Source organism: Bradysia coprophila, assembly GCF_014529535.1.
Source record: "Bradysia coprophila strain Holo2 chromosome X unlocalized genomic scaffold, BU_Bcop_v1 contig_117, whole genome shotgun sequence".
NCBI lineage: Eukaryota > Metazoa > Arthropoda > Insecta > Diptera > Sciaridae > Bradysia > Bradysia coprophila.
The window spans coordinates 1,740,659-1,764,775 of record NW_023503292.1 but is presented as its reverse complement, the minus strand read 5'-3'; the positions used below and the strand labels follow the sequence as shown (position 1 = coordinate 1,764,775).

At 37.8% G+C, this 24,117-nt stretch overlaps 1 protein-coding gene across 1 annotated transcript; it reads left to right on the top strand.

Annotated features, from left to right (window-relative positions):
• Positions 1–7,200: 7,200 nt before the first annotated feature.
• LOC119066991 (alkaline phosphatase) lies at positions 7,201–11,795 on the top strand. The gene is made up of 5 exons (XM_037169716.1): positions 7,201–8,625; positions 8,712–8,955; positions 9,025–9,199; positions 9,302–9,443; positions 11,571–11,795. The coding sequence occupies exons 1-5, from the start codon at positions 7,584–7,586 to the stop codon at positions 11,705–11,707; spliced, it is 1,740 nt and encodes a 579-aa protein (XP_037025611.1). The 5' UTR covers positions 7,201–7,583; the 3' UTR covers positions 11,708–11,795.
• Positions 11,796–24,117: the final 12,322 nt, after the last annotated feature.

Genomic DNA, 24,117 nt, shown 5'->3' with positions numbered 1-24,117 from the left:
AGAATGAATCGTTCCATGGCATCTTCTTCGGGTAACACATTCTCATGCCACCGAGGATCATTATCATCGAACACCACTTCTCTTTTAAACTTCTCCTTTGTTTGTGTCCACAAATTACTCTTGAAATCCGACACAGAATTGCAATGGATTTGTAATTTTGAGTTCGTAACTCCTGACGTTTGGCCCTTAAATTCACGGGTCTGTACAATTCGACCGAATATAAATACACATCGCCTAACTCAACAGCAATATTTCCAACTTGTATTTCTTTAATTTCAATAGAAGCACTCATTTTGTTGAAGTTGTTTACTGAATTTTGGAGAACGAATATTTTTCAACGACAATGCTTCAAAAAAAATGTCACCGACTATTCGATCATTTTCACAAAATTGAAAGAAAATCAGCGCCATCCCACGGTTTTATTTGATATTTACTACGTTACTTAACGATGACGAATTGACGTGATTTTGGTATTTTGAACTGCCGTCATAATATTCAATCCACAAATAAAATCCAATACAATCCATATGAAATTACATTGAAACACAAAAAGTTTCTAAGCTAAAAACAGCTGTAGATTGCTTTGATTGAAGATGACCGTGTAACTTGACTGAATTTTAAAAACATCGTTTGTAACTTGTCGTGAGAGTGGAATTTCACTTAGTACAAAATAAACTATTAAATGACCTATTTCAATTTAGTACATTTCCCCCACAAACACACAGACACATTTTTAGTTTCACTGTGATTTCTGCGATACCTCAAATTGTATTAGCAAATTATAGGATTAACCTTTCCGAATAATTTATTATGTTCGTGATTAGGAAGAAAAATATGAGCGAAAACACAAGCTATCCCGTCCAATTCTATTGAAAGTTGAAACATTAAAATTAAATTTTACATGCTTTTTTAAAAAAGTGGCTTATTACACACCTAGGGAAAACAATTAAATTGTTTTAAAAGTCTCGTTTTCGTGTGGTTATTGACCACGACTTCGCCTCGGATCAACAAAATTCACACGAAAACTCTACTTTTTATCTTTTTATCCCTTGTTATGTAAATAACTCTTTCTTTGACATAAACATAGCTAACGCCGACCCGTACGAAACACCTATTCGTATCAAAAGCCTTTAATGTGAAACTCTTCATTTCTCTTACTTCATTTTCTTCTCTGCTGAAAAACTATTCTCCCTTTAAAATCACTTACATTATCCACTCTTTGCCTTGTTATCATATACAACTAAATTGCCGGAGGCAATATAGACAGCCTCGTACGAAGACAAATTTCATAAATTCCTATTTAAACAGCTATATACCGCTATATTTAACTATATTTCACTATAAATAAACATTTCACAGATAAATATATGCTATTATATAGCTCTATATGCCTGTATATAGCTCAATATAGCTGTATATAGGTATATATAGATGTCCGTATATGGAATCCCTGAAACCTCACACACATAACAAATTATTTCCATGTTAACAGAAACTATCTAAGTATCATTTTTCCCAAGATATTTCTATTTTACTAAAATCCAATATGGCCGCCGGCAGCCATTTTGTTAGGAGACCGGAAATAGTACCAACGCTTTACATTCGTTAATACCTTTCAAACAAAAAACGAGCCATCAGAACAGTCGGAGCGTTTGCTGCGACTGAGCCCCGTACAAACCCGTATATCTATTGCGTACGTGACCCTAGTGCGTCTGTCACCCTACTTTGACGTAAGCCTATGCGCCGGTTAAAGTAGTTAAAGTAAAATTATTATGTAATGTGTACATCTTAGAAATTGCGCATAGCGCAATTACGAAGCCCCGTACGACGTTCCTTTCAAATAAAACAAAAAATTTCAAATAGCCCTAAAATTTTAATTTATTGAGTATAAATACACATAGGGCCTAGTATCGGCCTCAGTCCGAGGATCCAATTTTTTTTTTCAACTACATTCTATTCGGCCTTTGATTACCTTCCAAATGAAACAAAAAATACGAAAAACGGATGAAATTTGCTCGAGTTATATGTAAAATACACATAGGGCCCTAGTAGCGGCCTTAGTCCGAGGACCCAAATTTAATTTTTTTTCAACAACATTCTATTCGGCCTTTGATTACCTTCCAAATGAAACAAAAATTACGAAAAACGGATGAAATTTACTCGAGTTGTATGTAAAATACGCATAGGGCCCTAGTAGCGGCCTTAGTCCGAGGACCCAAATTTAATTTTTTTTCAACAACATTCTATTCGGCCTTTGATTAGCTTCCAAATGAAACAAAAATTACGAAAAACGGATGAAATTTGCTCGAGTTATATGTAAAATACACATAGGGCCCTAGTAGCGGCCTTAGTCCAAGGACCCAAATTTAATTTTTTTTTTCAACAACATTCTATTCGGTGTTCGATTATCTTTCAAATGAAACAAAAATTACGAAAAACGGATGAAATTTACTTGAGTTCTATGTAAAATACACATAGGGCCCTAGTAGCTTTTCACTTCTAAGGCCCTAACTCACGGTCCACTCACCCGATTTTAAAAAACTTTTTTTTCCTGGATTGGTATTGACAATACCTATCATTTGCATCGTTTATTTTGCCATAAATATCACCAAAAGACCTTAAATCACTTAGGTGGCCCTAACTCACGAAGGGCCGACCCGAATATGCCCATCTTCGAACTTAGCCTCACTATTTTGACTATCTTTCAGGGAAAAAAAATTTTTTGAAATCGGATTTGATTTACTCAAGATATCGACGTGACGGACAGACGGACAGACGGACAGACGGCCCAAATTTTTATTGCGGATTCGTCATCTATAAACATAGACAAACACTTTGCCCTTACCGTCTGCTTCGAATTCCATCAATTACACACGGCATCGTAATCCTATAAGCCCCTTCGTACTTCGTACGGGGCTAAAAATTCATGAAATTCGGTCAAAATTTACTCGAGATATTGTCAAAATACACCACGTTCACTGTACTTCCGAGTAGCCAGATAAGAGCTCACTCCAAGAGACCTAGCTCACGCTCCGGAGAACATAATTTCATAAAAAAATTTTTCCCTGATTGGTACGGTCAATACCTATCTAATAAAGCTAAAACAGACGAAATATGTTCAAATGTGGCCGACCTACAAGCAAAAACTGCTTGCCGCCCTGTGCCTGTTCCACACCAAGGGGTCTAACTCACGAGTCGGTCATCCGATTTCCATAAACTTTTTTTTTGTCGATCGGTATTGTAAATACCTTTTTTTTGACGTATCACTTACAAGTTTAACGTTTAAATGTCACAACCTATTGTGGTTGTCTAGAGATGCCAAATCCGCGAAAAAAAAAATGTCCGTCTGTCCGTCTGTCCGTCTGTCCGTCTGTCTGCACGATAACTTGAGTAAAACGCATCCGATTTTGAAAATTCTTTTTTTTCCCGTTTGGTAATGTCAAAAGACAGGCTAAGTTCGAAGATGAGTGATTTTGGATCGACCCCTCCCGAGCTGTGGCCCAATAAGTGCTTTACGGTTTTTCGAAGATATCTCCGGACATTTAAACGTTAAACTTGTAAGTGATACGTCAAATAAAAGGTATTTACAATACCGATCGACAAAAAAAAGTTTATGGAAATCGGATGACCGACTCGTGAGTTAGACCCCTTGGTGTGGAACAGGCACAGGGCGGCAAGCAGTTTTTGCTTGTAGGTCGGCCACATTTGAACATATTTCGTCTGTTTTAGCTTTATTAGATAGGTATTGACCGTACCAATCAGGGAAAAATTTTTTTATGAAATTATGTTCTCCGGAGCGTGAGCTAGGTCTCTTGGAGTGAGCTCTTATCTGGCTACTCGGAAGTACAGTGAACGTGGTGTATTTTGACAATATCTCGAGTAAATTTTGACCGAATTTCATGATTTTTTTTTTGTTTGAAAGGTATTAACGAATGTAAAGCGTCGGTACTATTTCCGGTCTCCTAACAAAATGGCTGCCGGCGGCCATATTGGATTTTAGTAAAATAGAAATATCTTGGGAAAAATGATACTTAGAGAGTTTCTGTTAACATGGAAATAATTTGTTATGTGTGTGGGGTTTTCAGGGATTCCATATACGGACATCTATATATACCTATATACAGCTATATTGAGCTATATACAGGCATATAGAGCTATATAATAGCATATATTTATCTGTGAAATGTTTATTTATAGTGAAATATAGTTAAATATAGCGGTATATAGCTGTTTAAATAGGAATTTATGAAATTTGTCTTCGTACGGGGCTGTCTATATTGCCTCCGGCAATTTAGTTGTATATGATAACAAGGCAAAGAGTGGATAATGTAAGTGATTTTAAAGGGAGAATAGTTTTTCAGCAGAGAAGAAAATGAAGTAAGAGAAATGAAGAGTTTCACATTAAAGGCTTTTGATACGAATAGGTGTTTCGTACGGGTCGGCGTTAGCTATGTTGAAATATTAAGTCAAGTATTTACCAATCTAACTAATACATTCAATGGCGACAGATGTAGAGAAATAAGTTCTGTTCAACGTTTTTTCTCATCAATCATATTATTCAAACAACCAAGGCACAAATTTAATGTCGATATGCTCACAATTCACAACATAACAATATCAATCCGAACACTTTGCAAAAAAAGTCTCTTAAGCCAATTATACAATTCGAGTATATATACTCGACGCATGTGGGTCTAAAAATAATTGCTCACGAATATTTTACGCATAAGAAGCGAACAATGTAAAATTTTGCTGATCCATTTATTTCAAATAAATTAAAGAGCCATGATCGAAGTGTGCTACACATTCATTATAATAGTAGATTAATGGTAGATGAGAATATGACGAACATTATTAATACATATCTACACACGAATTTACGCTTTAAGCAATTGTGTATTATTGAAAAGCATTAGTTTGCGGTCCGCTACCATCACGCGGTTTTCATTAAGCAAAAATGAGTCAATAATTTTTAAGGAACTTAACTTTTTGTTAAGTCGTAGACTAATGCTTAGTTTCGTCTTACCAAAAAAGTACTCCGTGTGAAACACAAAATTGAATTTTTTTTCAATTTTTAGACCCGTACGAAGTACTGGGGTCTTATGGGTTTACGCATACGTTTGTAACACGTCGAATTGGACTCCCTGAGTAAGGGGAAACCTATTGTGGTTGTCTAGAGATGCCAAATCCGCGAAAAAAAAAATGTCCGTCTGTCCGTCTGTCCGTCTGTCTGCACGATAACTTGAGTAAAACGCATCCGATTTTGAAAATTCTTTTTTTTCCCGTTTGGTAATGTCAAAAGACAGGCTAAGTTCGAAGATGAGTGATTTTGGATCGACCCCTCCCGAGCTGTGGCCCAATAAGTGCTTTACGGTTTTTCGAAGATATCTCCGGACATTTAAACGTTAAACTTGTAAGTGATACGTCAAATAAAAGGTATTTACAATACCGATCGACAAAAAAAAAGTTTATGGAAATCGGCATGACCGACTCGTGAGTTAGACCCCTTGGTGTGGAACAGGCACAGGGCGGCAAGCAGTTTTTGCTTGTAGGTCGGCCACATTTGAACATATTTCGTCTGTTTTAGCTTTATTAGATAGGTATTGACCGTACCAATCAGGGAAAATTTTTTTTATGAAATTATGTTCTCCGGAGCGTGAGCTAGGTCTCTTGGAGTGAGCTCTTATCTGGCTACTCGGAAGTACAGTGAACGTGGTGTATTTTGACAATATCTCGAGTAAATTTTGACCGGAATTTCATGAATTTTTTTTTGTTTGAAAGGTATTAACGAATGTAAAGCGTCGGTACTATTTCCGGTCTCCTAACAAAATGGCTTGCCGGCGGCCATATTGGATTTTAGTAAAATAGAAATATCTTGGGAAAAATGATACTTAGAGAGTTTCTGTTAACATGGAAATAATTTGTTATGTGTGTGAGGTTTCAGGGATTCCATATACGGACATCTATATATACCTATATACAGCTATATTGAGCTATATACAGGCATATAGAGCTATATAATAGCATATATTTATCTGTGAAATGTGTATTTATAGTGAAATATAGTTAAATATAGCGGTATACAGCTGTTTAAATAGGAATTTATGAAATTTGTCTTCGTACGGGGCTGTCTATATTGCCTCCGGCAATTTAGTTGTATATGATAACAAGGCAAAGAGTGGATAATGTAAGTGATTTTAAAGGGAGAATAGTTTTTCAGCAGAGAAGAAAATGAAGTAAGAGAAATGAAGAGTTTCACATTAAAGGCTTTTGATACGAATAGGTGTTTCGTACGGGTCGGCGTTAGCTATGTTTTCTTAGTTTATTTGACAGTTTGCTCTCTCACGGCTCTCTCACTGAGTATACTTTTTGTTGAGTGGAATGGACACTTAACTCAGTGACTTATCTTAACGTGTCATCAGGACCTATTAGTGTTAACTTATCCGAAATCAATTTAGGTAAAAGTTCCCAGTTTTCGGTAGTAGAATCGCAGCAGAAAACGTTATTGCTGACAAAAAACGCAACAGTAAACGGTATTTTCGAAACCAACATTCAGAAAATTCAAAAACGATTCCTATAAAATATGACAGATTCTGACAATTCCAAAAAATCGTAAAAAAAAATCTTAGACGGTACGAGATTTATTTTAAAGGAAGTGTCACCCCAAGTAAAAGTACCTCGAAATTACGCTTTCCGATACATGTTATAATGTACTATTTCGTTGTTTCATGTAACGTGAACCAGTCAGTCGTTGGCGGTTAATCAAAGCGTATGTTATTCATTCAATCTTATGATTGTGTGGTATGTGTACAGTTGTTTGTTTCAAAAAGAAGAAATAATATTATTTTATGCCACTCAGCATCATAATATGCAAAATTTGCAAACTTTAGATGCCTCTGTGGCATAAAACGATGTAAGAATCTCGGTGCAAAGTACTTAGTTAGGCTCACGATGTGTCATAATAACAGATCTAGAGCCTAATAAAGTACTTTGCACTCGATGTCATAAATAAATATTATTTATTTCAAGCTAATCGATTCATTTTGTCGTTATAAGCAGCCCTCTAGTGTGAATAAGTTCTAAAAGCATCATCATCAAGAAATTAAAATTCGTCATGAGTGAACTAAACGGAGTGTAGTTTGGTTATATTTATTGTCTAAACAGTGTATTTGAATCTGAAATAGTTTGCAAATATACACCAGCATTACGTCACAATACCGAACTGAAAAGCTTAATTGTTTTTCATTGATAGATAAATTAAGCGAACCGCTTGTTGGGACTACTATAACAGCGATTCATTAATTTGTATCTCTCGGTAGTTATTAGCCATGTTATAATAATATCCAATTAGTTAACACATTCTAACAAACATTAAATGAGATAAAATTGGTTGCTGTTAAAATATTTTTGTTATAGGTTCAGCCCGTAAGATTAAGTACAGTTAGATAAGAATTTATTCCACTCAGTTTTAATACAGCTCGGTATACTGTTGCATTACCTCTCCGACGATGTGAGATGATAAACAAGAATCTTGTGTTTGACGCAACAGGCTAGCATTGAACAAGAGATCAGTGCTATAAAATATGGAACTTGAGAATATGTCGTCACTCGAGCCGCGAAAAAGAAGATCAAAATCATCTTTGACATCTTATGACAATAATTCTATTAACGAATTCAGCAAGAATAACCGAATTCTTGACATAATGAAATCGAGACTGTTCATCAGCATTTTGATTGTGTCGGTTGTGTTTATTGTTTTGGCGTGTATTGGTATTGTTGTGATTTACGAAAAGGAAAATGAAGTCGTTGTGACTGTAGAGGCATGGAAGGACGATTTATCCGACGAACAAGCCGAATGGTTCGATTCAGGTTTAAGTGAATTAAAGGTGGCATTAAGTGTAAAGCAAAATAAAAGACGAGCGAAAAATGTCGTACTATTCGTTGGCGATGGTATGGGACAATCAACGGTCACCGCAACTAGAATACATAAATTTGGTGAACAAGGACTATTGTCGTGGGAAAAATTCCCACATGTGGGACTATTAAAAACGTACTGTTTCGATAAACAGGTGCCGGATTCTACATCAACGGCGACAGCATTGTTCGGCGGTGTAAAGACAAACTATGAAACCGGTGGTGTCGATTCAGGTGTCCCTTTAGCGAACTGTGAGGCTTCATTAAATGCGACACATCATGTAGACTCCATTCTGCAGTGGGCGCAAGATGAGGGAATGAGTACCGGATTCGTGACTACTACTCGTGTTATGCATGCAACACCAGCTGCATTGTTTGCTCACACAGCCGATCGCAGATGGGAATGTGAAGCAACTATGCCCGATAGCGTAAGGGCGAAAGGTTGTAAGGACATTGCAAGACAGTTAGTGGAAAATGTACCAGGCAAAAATTTGAACGTCATAATGGGTGGTGGCCGGCAATGTTTGGTATCGAATGTTACAGGAACTGCTGATGACCCAATAGATACGTGGGGTTGCATATCGATGGATAGGCGAAATTTAATTGAGGATTGGAAAAAGGATAAGATGAAGCGTGGATTCCGCGCCTCTGTACTTCAAACTAATAATGATTTGGATAAGCTAGACACAGCCAACACTGATTTCGTTTTAGGTAGGTAATTATTGTGAAACTGTTTGGTCAATATGTTTCAATATGTCGGCATTGATACCGTTCAATAAAGTCATAAATTTCTTCAGGAATTTTTGCCAACGGTCACATGAGATATGACTATGAGCGGAAAAACAGATCGACTGGAATGCCTTCATTGAAGCAGATGACATTAGCAGCTGTATCAGTTCTTTCGAAAAATCAAAAAGGTTTCATACTGGTAGTGGAAGGTGGTCTCATCGATCAGGCACATCACAGGGGTTGGGCGAGAAAAGCTGTATCAGAAACATCAGCAATGGATGAAGCTGTAAATGCCACATTGGATATCCTTAAGTAAAAATCGATAAGTAAAATTTTCTCTGCTGACTTTGTAAAAGTTGTTCAATCCATTTGACAAAATAGGCACGAAATGGACGAGTCGTTGATAATTGTTACTGCCGATCATTCGCATTCGTTATCGATAAATGGATATGCTGGAAGAGGGCAAGACATATTCGGCATAGCACAGAAATCAAAAATTGATGGTATTCCGTACACCACTCTAACTTACGCAACTGGAGGTCCAAACGGTTTTCAAGTAATTTTTAAACGCAAATTCACTGAAAATAAATGCAAATCTGATTGATTAGGTAGCCGAAATAACAGCAACGGATTCTAATTAGCATCCATTTATAATCAGGTAGAGAACGATGAACACGGAATGCCTCGTCGAAGAGACCCGACCACCCAGGACACAACAGCCTATGATTATGTTCAACAAGTTGCCATTTTAACTGATGAAAATGCACATACCGGCAGCGATGTAGCCGTTTATGCTATTGGTAACGTTTTTCATTCGATTAAATTGTTTCGTTATAGTGATTGGTCAAAGGAAAATGTACAAGCCTCGCGCATATTGTATTCAAATATTAACTTCATTTATATTATACTGTACAGGATGTAGGAGTTAGCATTGGTACAAAGTAATTTTTCCTTACACTTACAGTAAAATGACTTCGACACACGGAGGATGTCAATTTAATTCCTCATGACATAAGCTTTAAACATCTGGGCGTCCGTACGAGTTCAACAAGCTATCACACGTTATTGTAGGTTAAGATCGTCCAAGAAGCTACATAGATTTTCATACAAATTGGTCGATTTCAGTACTTTTAACGAAATGAAAAAATCCTACGTTACTTGGTGGGTCCTTCTGTCACCCACAGTGATATCAGTTGTTTTGGAAGTATGCACTGGGACTTCCGTCACTTTTACTCTTTCGAGTGTGTTTGACTGATTTTTTTATGCTGCGCTGAACACTATTGAGTAAACATGCTTTCCTAACTAGTGTTGAAATATCACGACTTCGTCGCTTATTTCCCACGTCGTTTAGGAAAAACGTTGTTCCTAACTTATGCTAAAAGGCTTTTTTAGCGAATTCGATTCCAGCACTCGCCTCCGGCTCGAGCTGGAAACCTCACATTCGCTAAAAAAAAGCATTTTAGCATGCGTTAGGAAAATGACTATTAATGTCTCGTTTTAATGTTCAACATAAGTGGCCCCTCTTGACAGGCATGCTTATGCTTAATCAAAACTTTACACAAAAGTTCCAAGTTACGACTCTATATTTTAAAAATCGTTAAGGATGCTGATACCGAAATGTTTACATAAAGTTACAAGTACAAATTAATGTTACTGATGTCGTACATCCTCGGTACAATTACGGGCCGTAACTTTAAATTTTTGGGCCTACAGTCAGCTCAGAATAGTTAGAAATATTCATGTTTTTCTTAGTTCCACACGTTCCTCACATTTCATATTTTAGTATTATTCGGGATATACTCTGATTTATCGCTTATATCCGCACACGTAGAGTGAGACAACTAGCGTAATGTGCACAGTGTGTGTATGTGTGCAATCTATTGATAGAAGTGTGGAACTGTTGGAACTTAAAAAAAACAACCAAACACATGAATTTCTTGCGATTACTGTAATATAGTTAGTAACGTTATTTTAAAGATTTTCGATACAACTGCACGACTGCGGTTGAATACGTGTGACGAATTTTGGATTTTGAAAATTCAAAAAGCGCTAAATTTATGATAATCCATAAACTATGAGTGGAGATATGTGAAGGCGGATTTCTAGTACGAACTAAGCCCATTGTATGAATACAGCGGAATGTGTTCGATGGATTCGAAATTTCATAACCATAAGTTAAACGACTTGAATATTAGAACATAAGTGTGTGTTGATGCACTAAAGACACAAGATCTTAAAGAAAGCGAATCGTATGTTTCTTTGCTCGTTTCGTTAGCACTCAAAGAAAAAGTTAAAATTGATATTCTAACAAAATGAGTAATTTTTTGGGCTCTTCGGTTCAAAACAGATTAGTTCTTTGCACTTGTATTTGTGATCGATTCTGTTTAATCGAATCAATCCACTTTGAGAACAACTTGATCTACAAAATTGAACTAAATATTTTGTAAAAAGAGTACGCAAGCTTTTTGATTACTCCTTCCTCTTGACCGCAGCACTTTTGCACGATTTTCAAAAACCCCCCTCCCTCTGTCTGCTACGTGCGCACTATTTGAATCGCTAATGTTGTACGTGAACTTATTGAATATAAGATACATACCGTAACTCTGAGTTATTAACTCACGCCATGCTTTTTTATCCATGCTGTTCCACTTCGTTGAGAATTTCTATTGGCTGAAACGATCGCGTGACTGCGTTTCATGGTTAATGCTCGAACAGCATCATTAAAAACTGTTAAATTTTCATGTGAAATTTGTGTTTGCTTTTCGACATACCAGCCAAAAATAGGACACGTTGAAAATCCATTAAAGAAGGATGTACAAGCTGAACATCACGAATATCATCCTGTTTTCAGACAAATTCTGCCCTATCTACTGTTACATATTATCAGTCGAAATAACCGCATTAAAAGTTACTTCTTCTTGTTTCAGGTCCAATGGCTCATCTTATCCATAAAGTTCATGAACAATCATATATTGCTCATGTCATATCATATGCGGCCAGAATTGGACGTTTCAGAGATAATCGAATTGTACAAGCAATTTTAGATTTGTTTCATTTAAACTAAGACGTTCCGTGTTTTTAAAAGTTAAATAAATTCCATAGATGATACGCAAATTGAATGCTTTTGTGTTTTGTTTACAGAAGAGCTTTGTCGTATGCAATCCAGTTGATCACATATTTCATCAAATAAATCGATTGTATGTTAATAATTGTTTACTCTGTTCACTGACCAATTTCTACATAGTAAAGTTCCCATTCCAACAAAAAGTACTCCGTGGTACTTTTTTGGTAAGAGGTCGAGTGTCGAGTGTATTTCAGTATCATTATAAGTCTTCGTCATTGTACGTAGAAAGTTCCGCTGACTTTCTCGGTGAAATCAAATACATCTAATTGGAACGTGTGAAAGAAATCGTTATTTGAAGACTGTTATTACTGTCATGACTTTATTCTTCTGGCTGCTCCTCGTTCTTTATTTAGATCATTTTTAACGCCATATGATTCAGTTCATTAGGTCAAGAAGTGTGCCACCCCTCGTTTGTTTGTTTATTCCGATTAATATACAGGCCACTACCCTAATTACCTTGACTGAAAGTTAGGGTCTTATGAAAGAAAACGTCCGTACACTTGTGGACTCGATAACTCGAGTAATTCTTTACCGATTTGCAAAATTTTGCCTTTAATCGACGGAGAATGAAAATCATGAGGTTAAGTTAGTAGATGGGCAATATTGGGGTAATGACATGGGAGTAATTCTTAAAAGAGAATTTTATTCCTTGTTACCGCGATAACTTCCCTAATTCTTATCAAATTTTCAAATTTTTTGTGTTATTCGACGAAGATTGAAATTCTTGAGGTTGAGTTTGCAGATGGATAATGTTTGAACAACGAGATGGGAGAAATTCTATACGACAATTTTTGCGTGAAATGCGTATTCTTAAAATGAATGTTTGAACGAGTGTGAACTTTGCGGCCAGAGCGAAGCGAGGGCCGTAATTCACACGAGTTATATTTTTTCAAGAGGTAGGCAGGAAATACGCCACCTTTTCAGCGATTTTAGTAGACTATATAGGAGACTCATATTTGGTGTTAAACGTACCTCGCTGGACCTTCCACTCATAGCGTATGTTTTATATGTTTTCTGTTATTTGACACTCATACCGCTTTTTAGGAGACAATATAAAATACTCGTAATAGAGCAAAATAGTAAAACATCGCTCGCTGGGCCAGCAACTCATAGCTCTTTTTGTTTCTGCAGAAAATTAAATTAAATTTGAGTAAAATGAATCATGTGATGGCTGCTGTTTTCTAAATAAAAGAGACATTGATTTTTCATGTGAATATAATTTTGTGATCGTTGTTACAAGATATGGGAGAAATTATACTCAGACGCTTTTCCTTGTTACCGTGATAACTTAAGTAATTTTTACCCGATTTTAAGTTCATAGATGGATAATATTGGAGTAGCGAGGTTGGAGTATAATTGTAAACACAACTTGTTACCACGACATTTTTGCAACGTTTTAGGTGCAGGTGATACACAGGCATGACGGCAGCATACTGGCAGTTACGTTGGAGGAACTCAACTTCATGCATTGGAATATTAGACAGCTAACAAATAAGCTAGACGAGGTTTTGCTGCTAATTGCAAGCTTTCCAGGCACCCTTCATGTAATTGTGATCAGCGAAACGTGGTTAACGGCTGATAACTTCAAGCAATTTCAAATTCCTGGCTATTACGCAATTCATAACATCCGCAACCCAAAGGCAGGAGGAGGTATCAGTATGTTCATCCACGAAAACTTATGCAAACAAGCACCTTCGATAGTCAGCAATGTCGTCACACCGGAATTTCATCATTTCCTGGTCGTAAATATCCCATCGATTAATATGACAGTCGCAGTACCGTACAACAGGCCTGACGGTGACACAATGAGCTTCCTTTGCGACTTGGAAAACCTTTGCCTAGGCACACCGAACTGCTTGCTGATGGGAGATCTCAACTTAAATTTACTACTTACAAAGAAGCACAGCAGATTTACTGATTTGATCGAGACACACGGCTTCGGAATCCTGAATGAAATCAGTGCGACTGCGGTGACCAGACTCGAATCTAACTCAATTCTCGACATAGTCGCTTCCAACATGCTCAGCTTGCGATACAAAGTCCGACCACGCAGTTGTATACACTTCGGTCAACAGAAAGCAGGAACTACCTTCGTTCCAATACACCAAGAAGAAGTTCTTCCTCGAGCCAGCTGCTATGAAAGTGCATGAAATGTGTAGCGTCAATGACATAACTGATGGCAACGATCTCAATGCGGCGCTGGAGAATATTGTAAGTCAATGTACTAAGACACTTACGTTCAGTTCTAATTACAGAATCAAGAAATCGCACGTGACACGAGACCTCATCGTTGCGGTTCGCGAACGCAGTCGACTATACAATCTGCATTGTCTATACCCAGAAAACGATGATTTGGCTCGACTGTATAATGAAAAAGTATCGTATGTCGCATCCCTCAATTATAATCTTCGCGCTGCTTACAACACCGACCGAATTTCGTCAGCATCGGGTGATGCGCGTAAAACATGGACTCTCTACAAAGAGATTGTATTCAACCAATTTCAAGCGAAACAAGACAAGTCTGTCACGATCAATGGCATTCCAATGGACGGTTCAACTAAATCATGCAACACGATCAATGCTCACTTCTGTTGTGCTGGTGAACACTTAGCGGCGTCAATTGTATCGATTCATGGATATAGTCTCGACGATATCGATGAACTGTACCCCGAATTTGCTGGTAATGATTGGAATTTTAATGAAGTCAGCTCGAACGACGTTGTCAGGGCGATAAATGAAGTTCCCAACAAACGCTCAACTGGCGTCGACAACGTGCCAGTTAGTCTACTCAAAGCCACCTCAGTGATGATTGCACCGTTAATTGCATTTTGCTTGAACTTAGCCATTCGGACAGCGTTCTTTCCGGATGCATTATTGAAAGGACGTCTTAAGCTAATTCACAAATCTGGCGATTGCGATATTGAGAATTTCCGTGGACTGACCATCTTGCCAGCTTTGTCAAAGATTTTCGAATACCTCTTGGCTGCACAACAACTGGATACCTGAATGATATTGGATTTTTTGTCAGCGACCAATTTGGCTTCCTCAAGAAATCTAGCTGTGTCAACGCTGCCCATCAACTAGTCGACTTTCTCAAGCTCAACTTCCGGAGGAGTTCTGGAAAACGAAAGAAATATTGCGCCTGCATCTTCGTAGACTTGAAACGGGCATTCGATACGGTAGATCCAATAAGACTTGAGCGTAAACTATTACGTGTCGGATTATCAGCACATGCCGCTAAGCTCATTCTCAGCTACTTACACAACCGTAGCACGGCTGCAGTCATTGGTGAGAATTCCAGCATATTCCGACGAATCCTGGTTGGTGTCGCTCAAGGATCTGTTATGGGACCTCTGCACTTCATCATCTACATGAACGACATACTTCGACTGTCATTTCTAGGCAAGATCCTACTGTACGCTGACGACACTGTCTTGTATTATGCTGCTGACTCTGCTGAAGAACTCCAACGGATTATGCAACACGACATTACGTTGCTATATAAGTGGCTATGCCAGAACGTATTGACAATGAATACAGGTAAAACGTGTTACATGACATTCGGACGAGCAAGTAACCTCCCAGACTTCAGCATTGTTGTCGACAACGATGAAATTAAACGAGTGCGGTCGTACAAATATCTTGGTCTGGTTCTAGACGAAAATCTGACTTTCGACAAGCATATCGACCACGTTAAGAAGATGATTCGGCCATTTATCCCGCTTATGTGGAGGAAAAGCAAGTTCATTCCGGCTGACAAACGTAAACAACTGTACTTCTCCTATGTCCAAAGCCACTTGTCTTACATGCTGCCAATATACAGTCTTGGCAACCAAACTAAGCTCAATGAACTGCGAATTCTTCAGAACGGCTGCATCAAGGCGCTATTTCGACTACCCAGGAGAACTTCCACGACCTATCTCTACAGCACCAGCATACTTCCGCTCGGGCAGCTAGCTGTTGTTGATCGAGTCACGCATCTCCACAAAATGATTAAAACGATGACAAAGCAAAGCTTCGACATTAGGCTCAACCGTACTGTTTATCAACGTTCGTCGAGGAGAATGAGTCAAATCTATAATTCACAACTTCATCCCACTCTCCGACAGTCAATCAACGAGTATAATAGACTTAGCTCCGAGCTACGACAGTGCAACAACATTAATTTTTTTCGGACAAAGGTGAAGCTTAAAGTGATGGTTGAGAGTGATGAGTTTGGACCGGTGTCACCTTTTTATTTTATAAACTGAGAACGGTGTCTTAATCAGTGATATTTAACTGTGATATGACTAGTCACAATGCTTCTTTCTTTCTTTTATGTTTTTGTTAAACTATATTAATCCTACATGACCTGTGATATCATCATCAAATGAGCGTATTCTATTATTTGTAAAATCTTTATTTTTATTTATCTTGACGTAATGTAATCTTTCTATTGTAAGAAAAATTTGCTATATGAGCCCTATTTTGTACTTCACACTAGTGTAAAAAGAAGTGATAATAAAAACTATGTTAAAAAAAAAAAACGGATTTCCAGAAAAAAAATTTATTCGAGTAAGTGAATCTGGATTTCTGGTCGAACAATCTAGAAGTCTAGAAAAATCTTGCTTGCTCGAGTAATTCTCATAGGCTTCAAAAATCGCAGATTTGAAAACATTAAGTGTTTTCGACCAGTATCGTAATTCATGTGGTTAAATTCGAATATTGGACTTTATTGGACTGGTAATCTGCGATATACGACAATTTTTGCGTGAAATCGTGTTCTTAAAAGAAATTTTTGACATTCACATGAGTTTTTTTTTCTCAAGAGGTAGGCAAGAAATGCGCCACCTGTTCAGTGCTTTTAGTAGACTATTATAGGAGACTCATCGCTTTTTTTGTTTCTTCAGGAAATAAAATAAATATGAGTAAAATGAAGCATGTGATGACTGCTGTTTTCTGAGTAAAAGAGACATCACCTTTTCATGAGACTTTAATTTTGTGATCTCAAAGACACCTCCTCATTTAAAAATGGTTAGAAAACTAAGACTGGAATTATAGAAAAACAAAGCCAGTCAAGGGACCTGACCCACCCAAGAAGTGGGGCCTAGTTACATATTAACCGTTAATTTACGTATAAGTTGTCGTTATTAAATCATTAAATTCATAGTCTCAAAAGAAGATTAAAGCGAAAATCAAAGAAAAGAAAAAATTAAAAAGAAAAAGATCTTACATTCATTGATCAAACTGTAACTCTTAAGTCTCATAGAGAGACTTAAATCGGTTCTTAAACACAGAAAAATTCGGTTCCAGTATGTCAATCGAAGAATAGTAATCATTGTGGTTGCTCTGAAGTATATACATAGGGGAATTGCGCTGAATGTTTGATTTTTTGTTGAAAAAAGTTCGCTGGTAGCGGGTGACTCGAGATGGGCTATTGAAGCTGAGTGCAGAGCTCAGGGTTGAGTTGATGTTACCGTGAACCAGTTTATGGAGCAAAAATTCATCGAACTGTAGTCGACGCGTTTCGAGTTATTGTAAGTTCAGTTGCTTCAGTCGAGTGTGATAATCCGGTTTTATCCAATGGAATTTGTAGTAGAGCATGCGGGTGAATTTTCGCTGTACTCTTTCAATACTGTCGCTGTACACGTTGTAGATGGGATTCCAGATGGAACAGCAGTATTCCAATCTGCTTCGCACGTATGCACTGTACAGCACGATGAGACTTTTCGGTGACCTGAAGCATTTGGTTGATCGTGAATCTTTTACTTCAATTGATTCAAATATTTTTAGTTTTATCCAGAAAGGAAAAATGTTGGAGAAATAGTTATTATTTGTTCAATGAGGGAAGAAAAGTTGGAAATTGCATTTTTGGGGTGTTCTCGCTACGCTATGGCCACACGTTTACCAAGAAAATGCAATTTCCAGCGTTTTTCCCTACACTGACAAAAAAGTTTTCGGATAATCTGTCCTCAGATAATGTAATTTCTCATACAAAAACAGCATTACCTGTCATAGATAATGTGATTTTTATATGAAAGATTATATGTCAAATTTTTAGCCCCGTACGAAGTACTGGGGGCTTATAAGATTAATATGCCGTTTGTAACACGTCGAATTGGAAGCAGACAGTAAGGGCAAAGCATTTGCCTATGTTCATAGATGACAAATCCGCAATAAAAACAAGGCATCAGAACAGTCGGAGCGTTTGCTACGACTGAGCCCCGTACGACCCGTAAACCTATTTAGCCCGAAACCATTATACGTCCATAGCCGTAATAAGCCCGTAATCCTTATTCGTCCGATATCAAAATGCTTCCGTAACCTTATTGCGTACTTGACATCATTGTCTATTTTTGCAAATTGTAAACTGTAAGCGTTCATCTTTAAAATTGCGCTTAGCGCAATTACAAAAGCCCGTACGAAGTACTTCTCAAGTATAAAACAAAAGTTTACGATGTATCTAAGGAATCCGAATTTACAACTTTTTTTTATCCCAATTTTCTTTCGGTATTGAATTATCTGTCAAACGAAACAAAAAGTAGCAAAATCTGATGAGAAATACTCGATTTATGTGCAAAAAACACTTAGGGCCGAGCAGCGGCCTTAGTTCAAGGGCCCAAATTTGAAACTTTTTTCGCCACGTTCTTTTCTGTATTATATTACCTTCCATAGAAAACTAAATCTAGCAAAATCGGATGAGATTTACTCGATTTATGTGCAAAAAACACTTAGGGCCACGTTCTTTTCGGTATTCAATTATCTCTCAAACGAAGCGAAACAAAAACTAACAAAATCGGATGAGATTTATTCGATTTATGTGCAAAAACTACTTAGGGCCGAGTAGCGGCCTCAGTCCAAGGGCCCAAATTTGAAACTTTTTTCGCAACGTTCTTTTCGGTATTCAATTACCTTTCATAAAAAACTAAATCTAGCAAAATCGGATGAGATTTATTCGATTTATGTGCAAAAGCGACTTAGGGCCGAGTAGCGGCCTTAGTCCAAGGGCCCGAATTTGAAACTTTTTTCCCCACGTTCTTTTCGGTATTCAATTACCTTTCATAAAAAACTAAATCTAGCAAAATCGGATGAGATTTACTCGATTTATGTGCAAAAAACACTTAGGGCCGAGTAACGACCTTTCAGCCATCCCAACAAGCCCACATTGCATCTTACCCAAAAACAATGTTCAGCAACTTTGTTCTACTCGTCAATACCTTTCATTTGATATATCACAAGCAGGTATTGCGTGCGTATTTCGGTAGATATCGGCGAAAGACTGAAAAACACCTATAGGGCCCTAGCTCTGGAAGGGCCGGCCCTACCATGCCCATTTTCGAACTTGACCTTACTTTTGTCCATACCAATCGGGGAAAAAAAGAATTTTGAAAAAAGGTTGTGATTTACTCTAGCTAGAGGGGTCACGGACGGACGGACGGACGGACGGACGGACATTTTTTTTATTGCGGATTTGTCATCTATGAACATAACCAAATGCTTTGCCCTTACTGGCTGCTTCCAATTCGACATGTTACAAACGGCATATTAATCTTATAAGCCCCCAGTACTTCGTACGGGGCTAAAAATGTCCGTCCGTCCGTCCGTCCGTCCGTCCGTCCGTCCGTCCGTCCGTCCGTCCGTCCGTCCGTCCGTCCGTGACCCCTCTAGCTTGAGCAAATCACAACCTTTTTTCAAAATTCTTTTTTTCCCCGATTGGTATCGACAAAAGTAAGGTCAAGTTCGAAAATGGGCATGGTAGGGTCGGCCCTTCCAGAGCTAAGGCCCTATAGGTGTTTTTCAGTCTTTCGACGATATCTACCGAAATACGCACGCAATACCTGCTTGTGATATATCAAATGAAAGGTATTGACGAGTAGAACAAAGTTGCTGAACATTGTTTTTGGGTAAGATGCAATGTGGGCTTGTTGGGATGGCTGAAAGGTCGTTACTCGGCCCTAAGTGTTTTTAGCCCCGTACGAAGTACTGGGGGCTTATAAGATTAATATGCCGTTTGTAACACGTCGAATTGGAAGCAGACAGTAAGGGCAAAGCTTTTGGTTATGTTCATAGATGACGAATCCGCAATAAAAAAAATGTCCGTCCGTCCGTCCGTCCGTGACCCCTCTAGCTTGAGCAAATCACAACCTTTTTTCAAAATTCTTTTTTTCCCCGATTGGTATCGACAAAAGTAAGGTCAAGTTCGAAAATGGGCATGGTAGGGTCGGCCCTTCCAGAGCTAGGGCCCTATAGGTGTTTTTCAGTCTTTCGACGATATCTACCGAAATACGCACGTAAAAGCTGCTTGTGATATATCAAATAAAAGGTATTGACGAGTAGAACAAAGTTGCTGAACATTGTTTTTGTGTAGGATGCAACGCGAGCTTGTTGGGAGGGCTCAAAGGTCGTTACTCGGCCCTAAGTGTTTTTTCCACATAAATCGAGTAAATCTCATCCGATTTTGCCAGATTTAGTTTTTTATGTAAGGTAATTGAATACCGAAAAGAACGTGGCGAAAAAAGTTTCAAATTTGGGCCCTTGGACTAAGGCCGCTACTCGGCCCTAAGTGTTTTTTGCACATAAATCGAGTAAATCTCATCCGATTTTGCTAGATTTTGTTTTATTTGAGAGATAATTGAATACCGAATAGAATGATGGCAAAAAATGTTTCAAATTTGGGCCCTTGGACTAAGGCCGCTACTCGGCCCTAAGTGTTTTTTGCACATAAATCGAGTAAATCTCATCCGATTTTGCTAGATTTAGTTTTTTATGGAAGGTAATTGAATACCGAAAAGAACGTGGCGAAAAAAGTTTAAAATTTGGGCCCTTGGACTAAGGCCGCTACTCGGCCCTAAGTGTTTTTTGCACATAAATCGAGTAAATCTCATCCGATTTTGCTAGATTTAGTTTTTTATGGAAGGTAATTGAATACCGAAAAGAACGTGGCGAAAAAAGTTTAAAATTTGGGCCCTTGGACTAAGGCCGCTACTCGGCCCTAAGTGTTTTTTGCACATAAATCGAGTAAATCTCATCCGATTTTGCTAGATTTAGTTTTTTATGGAAGGTAATTGAATACCGAAAAGAACGTGGCGAAAATTTTTTCAAATTTGGGCCCTTGGACTAAGGCCGCTACTCGGCCCTAAGTGTTTTTTGCACATAAATCGAGTAAATCTCATCCGATTTTGCTAGTTTTAGTTTTTTATGGAAGGTAATTGAATACCGAAAAGAACGTGGAGAAAAAAGTTTAAAATTTGGGCCCTTGGACTAAGGCCGCTACTCGGCCCTAAGTGTTTTTTGCCCATAAATCGAGTAAATCTCATCCGATTTTGCTAGATTTAGTTTTTTATGGAAGGTAATTGAATACCGAAAAGAACGTGGCGAAAAATTTTTCAAATTTGGGCCCTTGGACTAAGGCCGCTACTCGGCCCTAAGTGTTTTTTGCACATAAATCGAGTAAATCTCATCCGATTTTGCTAGTTTTTGTTTCATTTGAGAGATAATTGAATGCCGAATAGAATGATGGCAAAAAAAGTTTCAAATTTGCGCCCTTGGACTAAGGCCGCTACTCGGCCCTAAGTGCTTTTTGCACATAAATCGAGTAAATCTCAACCGATTTTGCTAGTTTTTGTTTTATTTGAGAGGTAATTGAATACCCAATGGAAAGTTGGCAAAAAAATTTGGGTTTATAAAATAATGTCGTAAATTGTTGGTTTTATTTGAGAGGTACTTCGTACGGGCTTTCGTAATTGCGCTATGCGCAATTTTAAAAATGAACACTTTCAGTAAATTTGACCATGCCCAACTTGACTTGCATTTTGGTAACAGACGCATTAGAGGGTTGTAGACGTATTAGGGTTCCGGGCGTATTACGGCTACGGACGTATTATGGTTACGGACGAAATAGGATTACGGATCGTACGGGGCTAAGTCGCAGCAAACGCTCCGACTGTTCTGATGCCTTGTTTCCACATAAATCGAGTAAATCTCATCCGATTTTGCTAGATTTAGTTTTTTATGGAAGGTAATTGAATACCGAAAAGAACATGGCGAAAAAAGTTTCAAATTTGGGCCCTTGGACTAAGGCCGCTACTCGGCCCTAAGTGTTTTTTGCACATAAATCGAGTAAATCTCATCCGATTTTGCTAGATTTAGTTTTTTATGGAAGGTAATTGAATACCGAAAAGAACGTGGCGAAAAAAGTTTCAAATTTGGGCCCTTGGACTAAGGCCGCTACTCGGCCCTAAGTGTTTTTTGCACATAAATCGAGTAAATCTCATCCGATTTTGCTGGTTTTTGTTTCATTTGAGAGATAATTGAATACCCAATAGAAAGTTGGCAAAAAATTTTGGGTTTCTAAAATAATGTCGTAAATTGTTGGTTTTATTTGAGAGGTACTTCGTACGGGCTTTCGTAATTGCGCTATGCGCAATTTTAAAAATGAACACTTTCAGTAAATTTGACCATGCCCAACTTGACTTGCATTTTGGTAACATACGCATTAGAGGGTTGCAGACGGATTAGAGTTCCGGGCGTATTACGGCTACGGACGTATTATGGTTACGGACGAAATAGGATTACGGGTCGTACGGGGCCAAGTCGCAGCAAACGCTCCGACTGTTCTGATGCCTTGTTTGCACATAAAACGAGTAAATATCATCCGATTTTGCTAATTTTTGTTTTATTTGAGAGGTAATTGAATACCTAATGGAAAGTTGGCAAAAAATTTTGGGTTTCTAAAATAATGTCGTAAATTGTTGGTTTTATTTGAGAGGTACTTCGTACGGGCTTTCGTAATTGCGCTATGCGCAATTTTAAAAATGAACACTTTCAGTAAATTTGACCGTGCCCAACTTGACTTGCATTTTGGTAACAGACGCATTAGAGGGTTGTAGACGTATTAGGGTTCCGGGCGTATTACGGCTACGGACGTATTATGGTTACGGACGAAATAGGATTACGGGTCGTACGGGGCTAAGTCGCAGCAAACGCTCCGACTGTTCTGATGCCTTGTTTCTCATTGTAGTTAAACACCAAGGTAAATATAGTAAGGAGGTAATGCCATTCAGACGCGCGGCCAAGCACACAAGTTCGATGCCAATGAGATCTTTTTTTTTAAATGGTTGACTGCGATTTACTTGTATATCACAAAAATATTTTCGCGATCTCACGAAGGGATGAGATGGCGTTTGTATCGAATTTTCGTCCACCGCACATCTGATTCGGTTATATATGGCATTACCTCCTCACTATATTTACCTTGGTAATCACAACGTTTTTCACAACAAAGGCTTTCGAAGTTTCAGCGGAGGGGAGAAAAAAAGTTATTTTCTTGCCTGCAATGTGAAAAAAAAAATTCCATGGTCGAATTTTAGCGAATCGAAGAAACGAAATTATCTTTCAATTATTCGGTCAGTTCCTTAAAGTAAAGCATTCCAAGAAGAGTCACGCTAACAAATAGCTGTAAATAAATTGTAATTCATCCAAAGCAAAAGAAAAGCGAAATAAATAAAAACCGAAATGCACTCTTCCACTCACAAGCATGAAATATATCTCACCAATTTGCCATCAAGCCCAAAGAGTACTTCAACCGTCTTTATGCTTATGTATACACAGAAGATATAACCGACTAAGGGTGTGTAGCTTTTTATATTATGAAACATTACCAAGTGATTTATTACAAATGAATGGGCGCCCATTTTTATGACTATTAAGGTCAGGACACAAAAGTCAGGTCGACTATGAAAACAAAATGCTTCAAAAGCGCTCTATATACTCCTGCTGAGTGGTCGCCTTTTATTACTATTATGTGAAAATAGTGGTCAAACAAAATATCGTTTTTATTATGGTTGTTGCTTTTTGATATGACATGCCACATAGTAATATCAATAGAACGTTTTCTACGAACAAAATGTTCGATAAACCGAGCAAAACTTTAATAATGATCAAGTCAAAATCCCGTTTTCAGAAGGACATTATTTCTTTTATGGTACTTTTTCCCTTTTTATTTCAATTGCTACATGGGGGACAGTAAATGTACTCTAAAATGTATAAAAATGAATATTATTCACCATTCATGAATTTTATCAATACTTTCTCTAGCAATCAAACTACTTTTTTAAGGTGGTGAAAGTGTCAAGTAGCCGTTGGATATTTAAATGTAAATTACAGCGGAGTCAGTCAAAATGTAGAATACAAAAAAATAAGGTGTGACTTTGACAAAGACAGCTGAGAGTTTGTTTGCTAGAGAGAGTTTTGTTTTTTTATGAACTATGCCGAAGTACTGACGAAGACTTTTTGTAACAGAAAGCATTGTTGCCGAACACTATATAACATTCAGAAAATTAAAAAACAATTTTTAATAAAAGTGAAAAATT

What these genes read in the sequence shown, in the direction of transcription:
- LOC119066991 (XM_037169716.1), top strand. Translation starts at nt 7,584, where the DNA reads ATGGAACTTGAGAATATGTCGTCACTCGAGCCGCGAAAAAGAAGATCA. An exon ending in CAACACTGATTTCGTTTTAG is followed by an intron (nt 8,626 to 8,711) that starts GTAGGTAATTAT and finishes AAATTTCTTCAG; the next exon opens with GAATTTTTGCCAACGGTCAC. An exon ending in GCCACATTGGATATCCTTAA is followed by an intron (nt 8,956 to 9,024) that starts GTAAAAATCGAT and finishes TTGACAAAATAG; the next exon opens with GCACGAAATGGACGAGTCGT.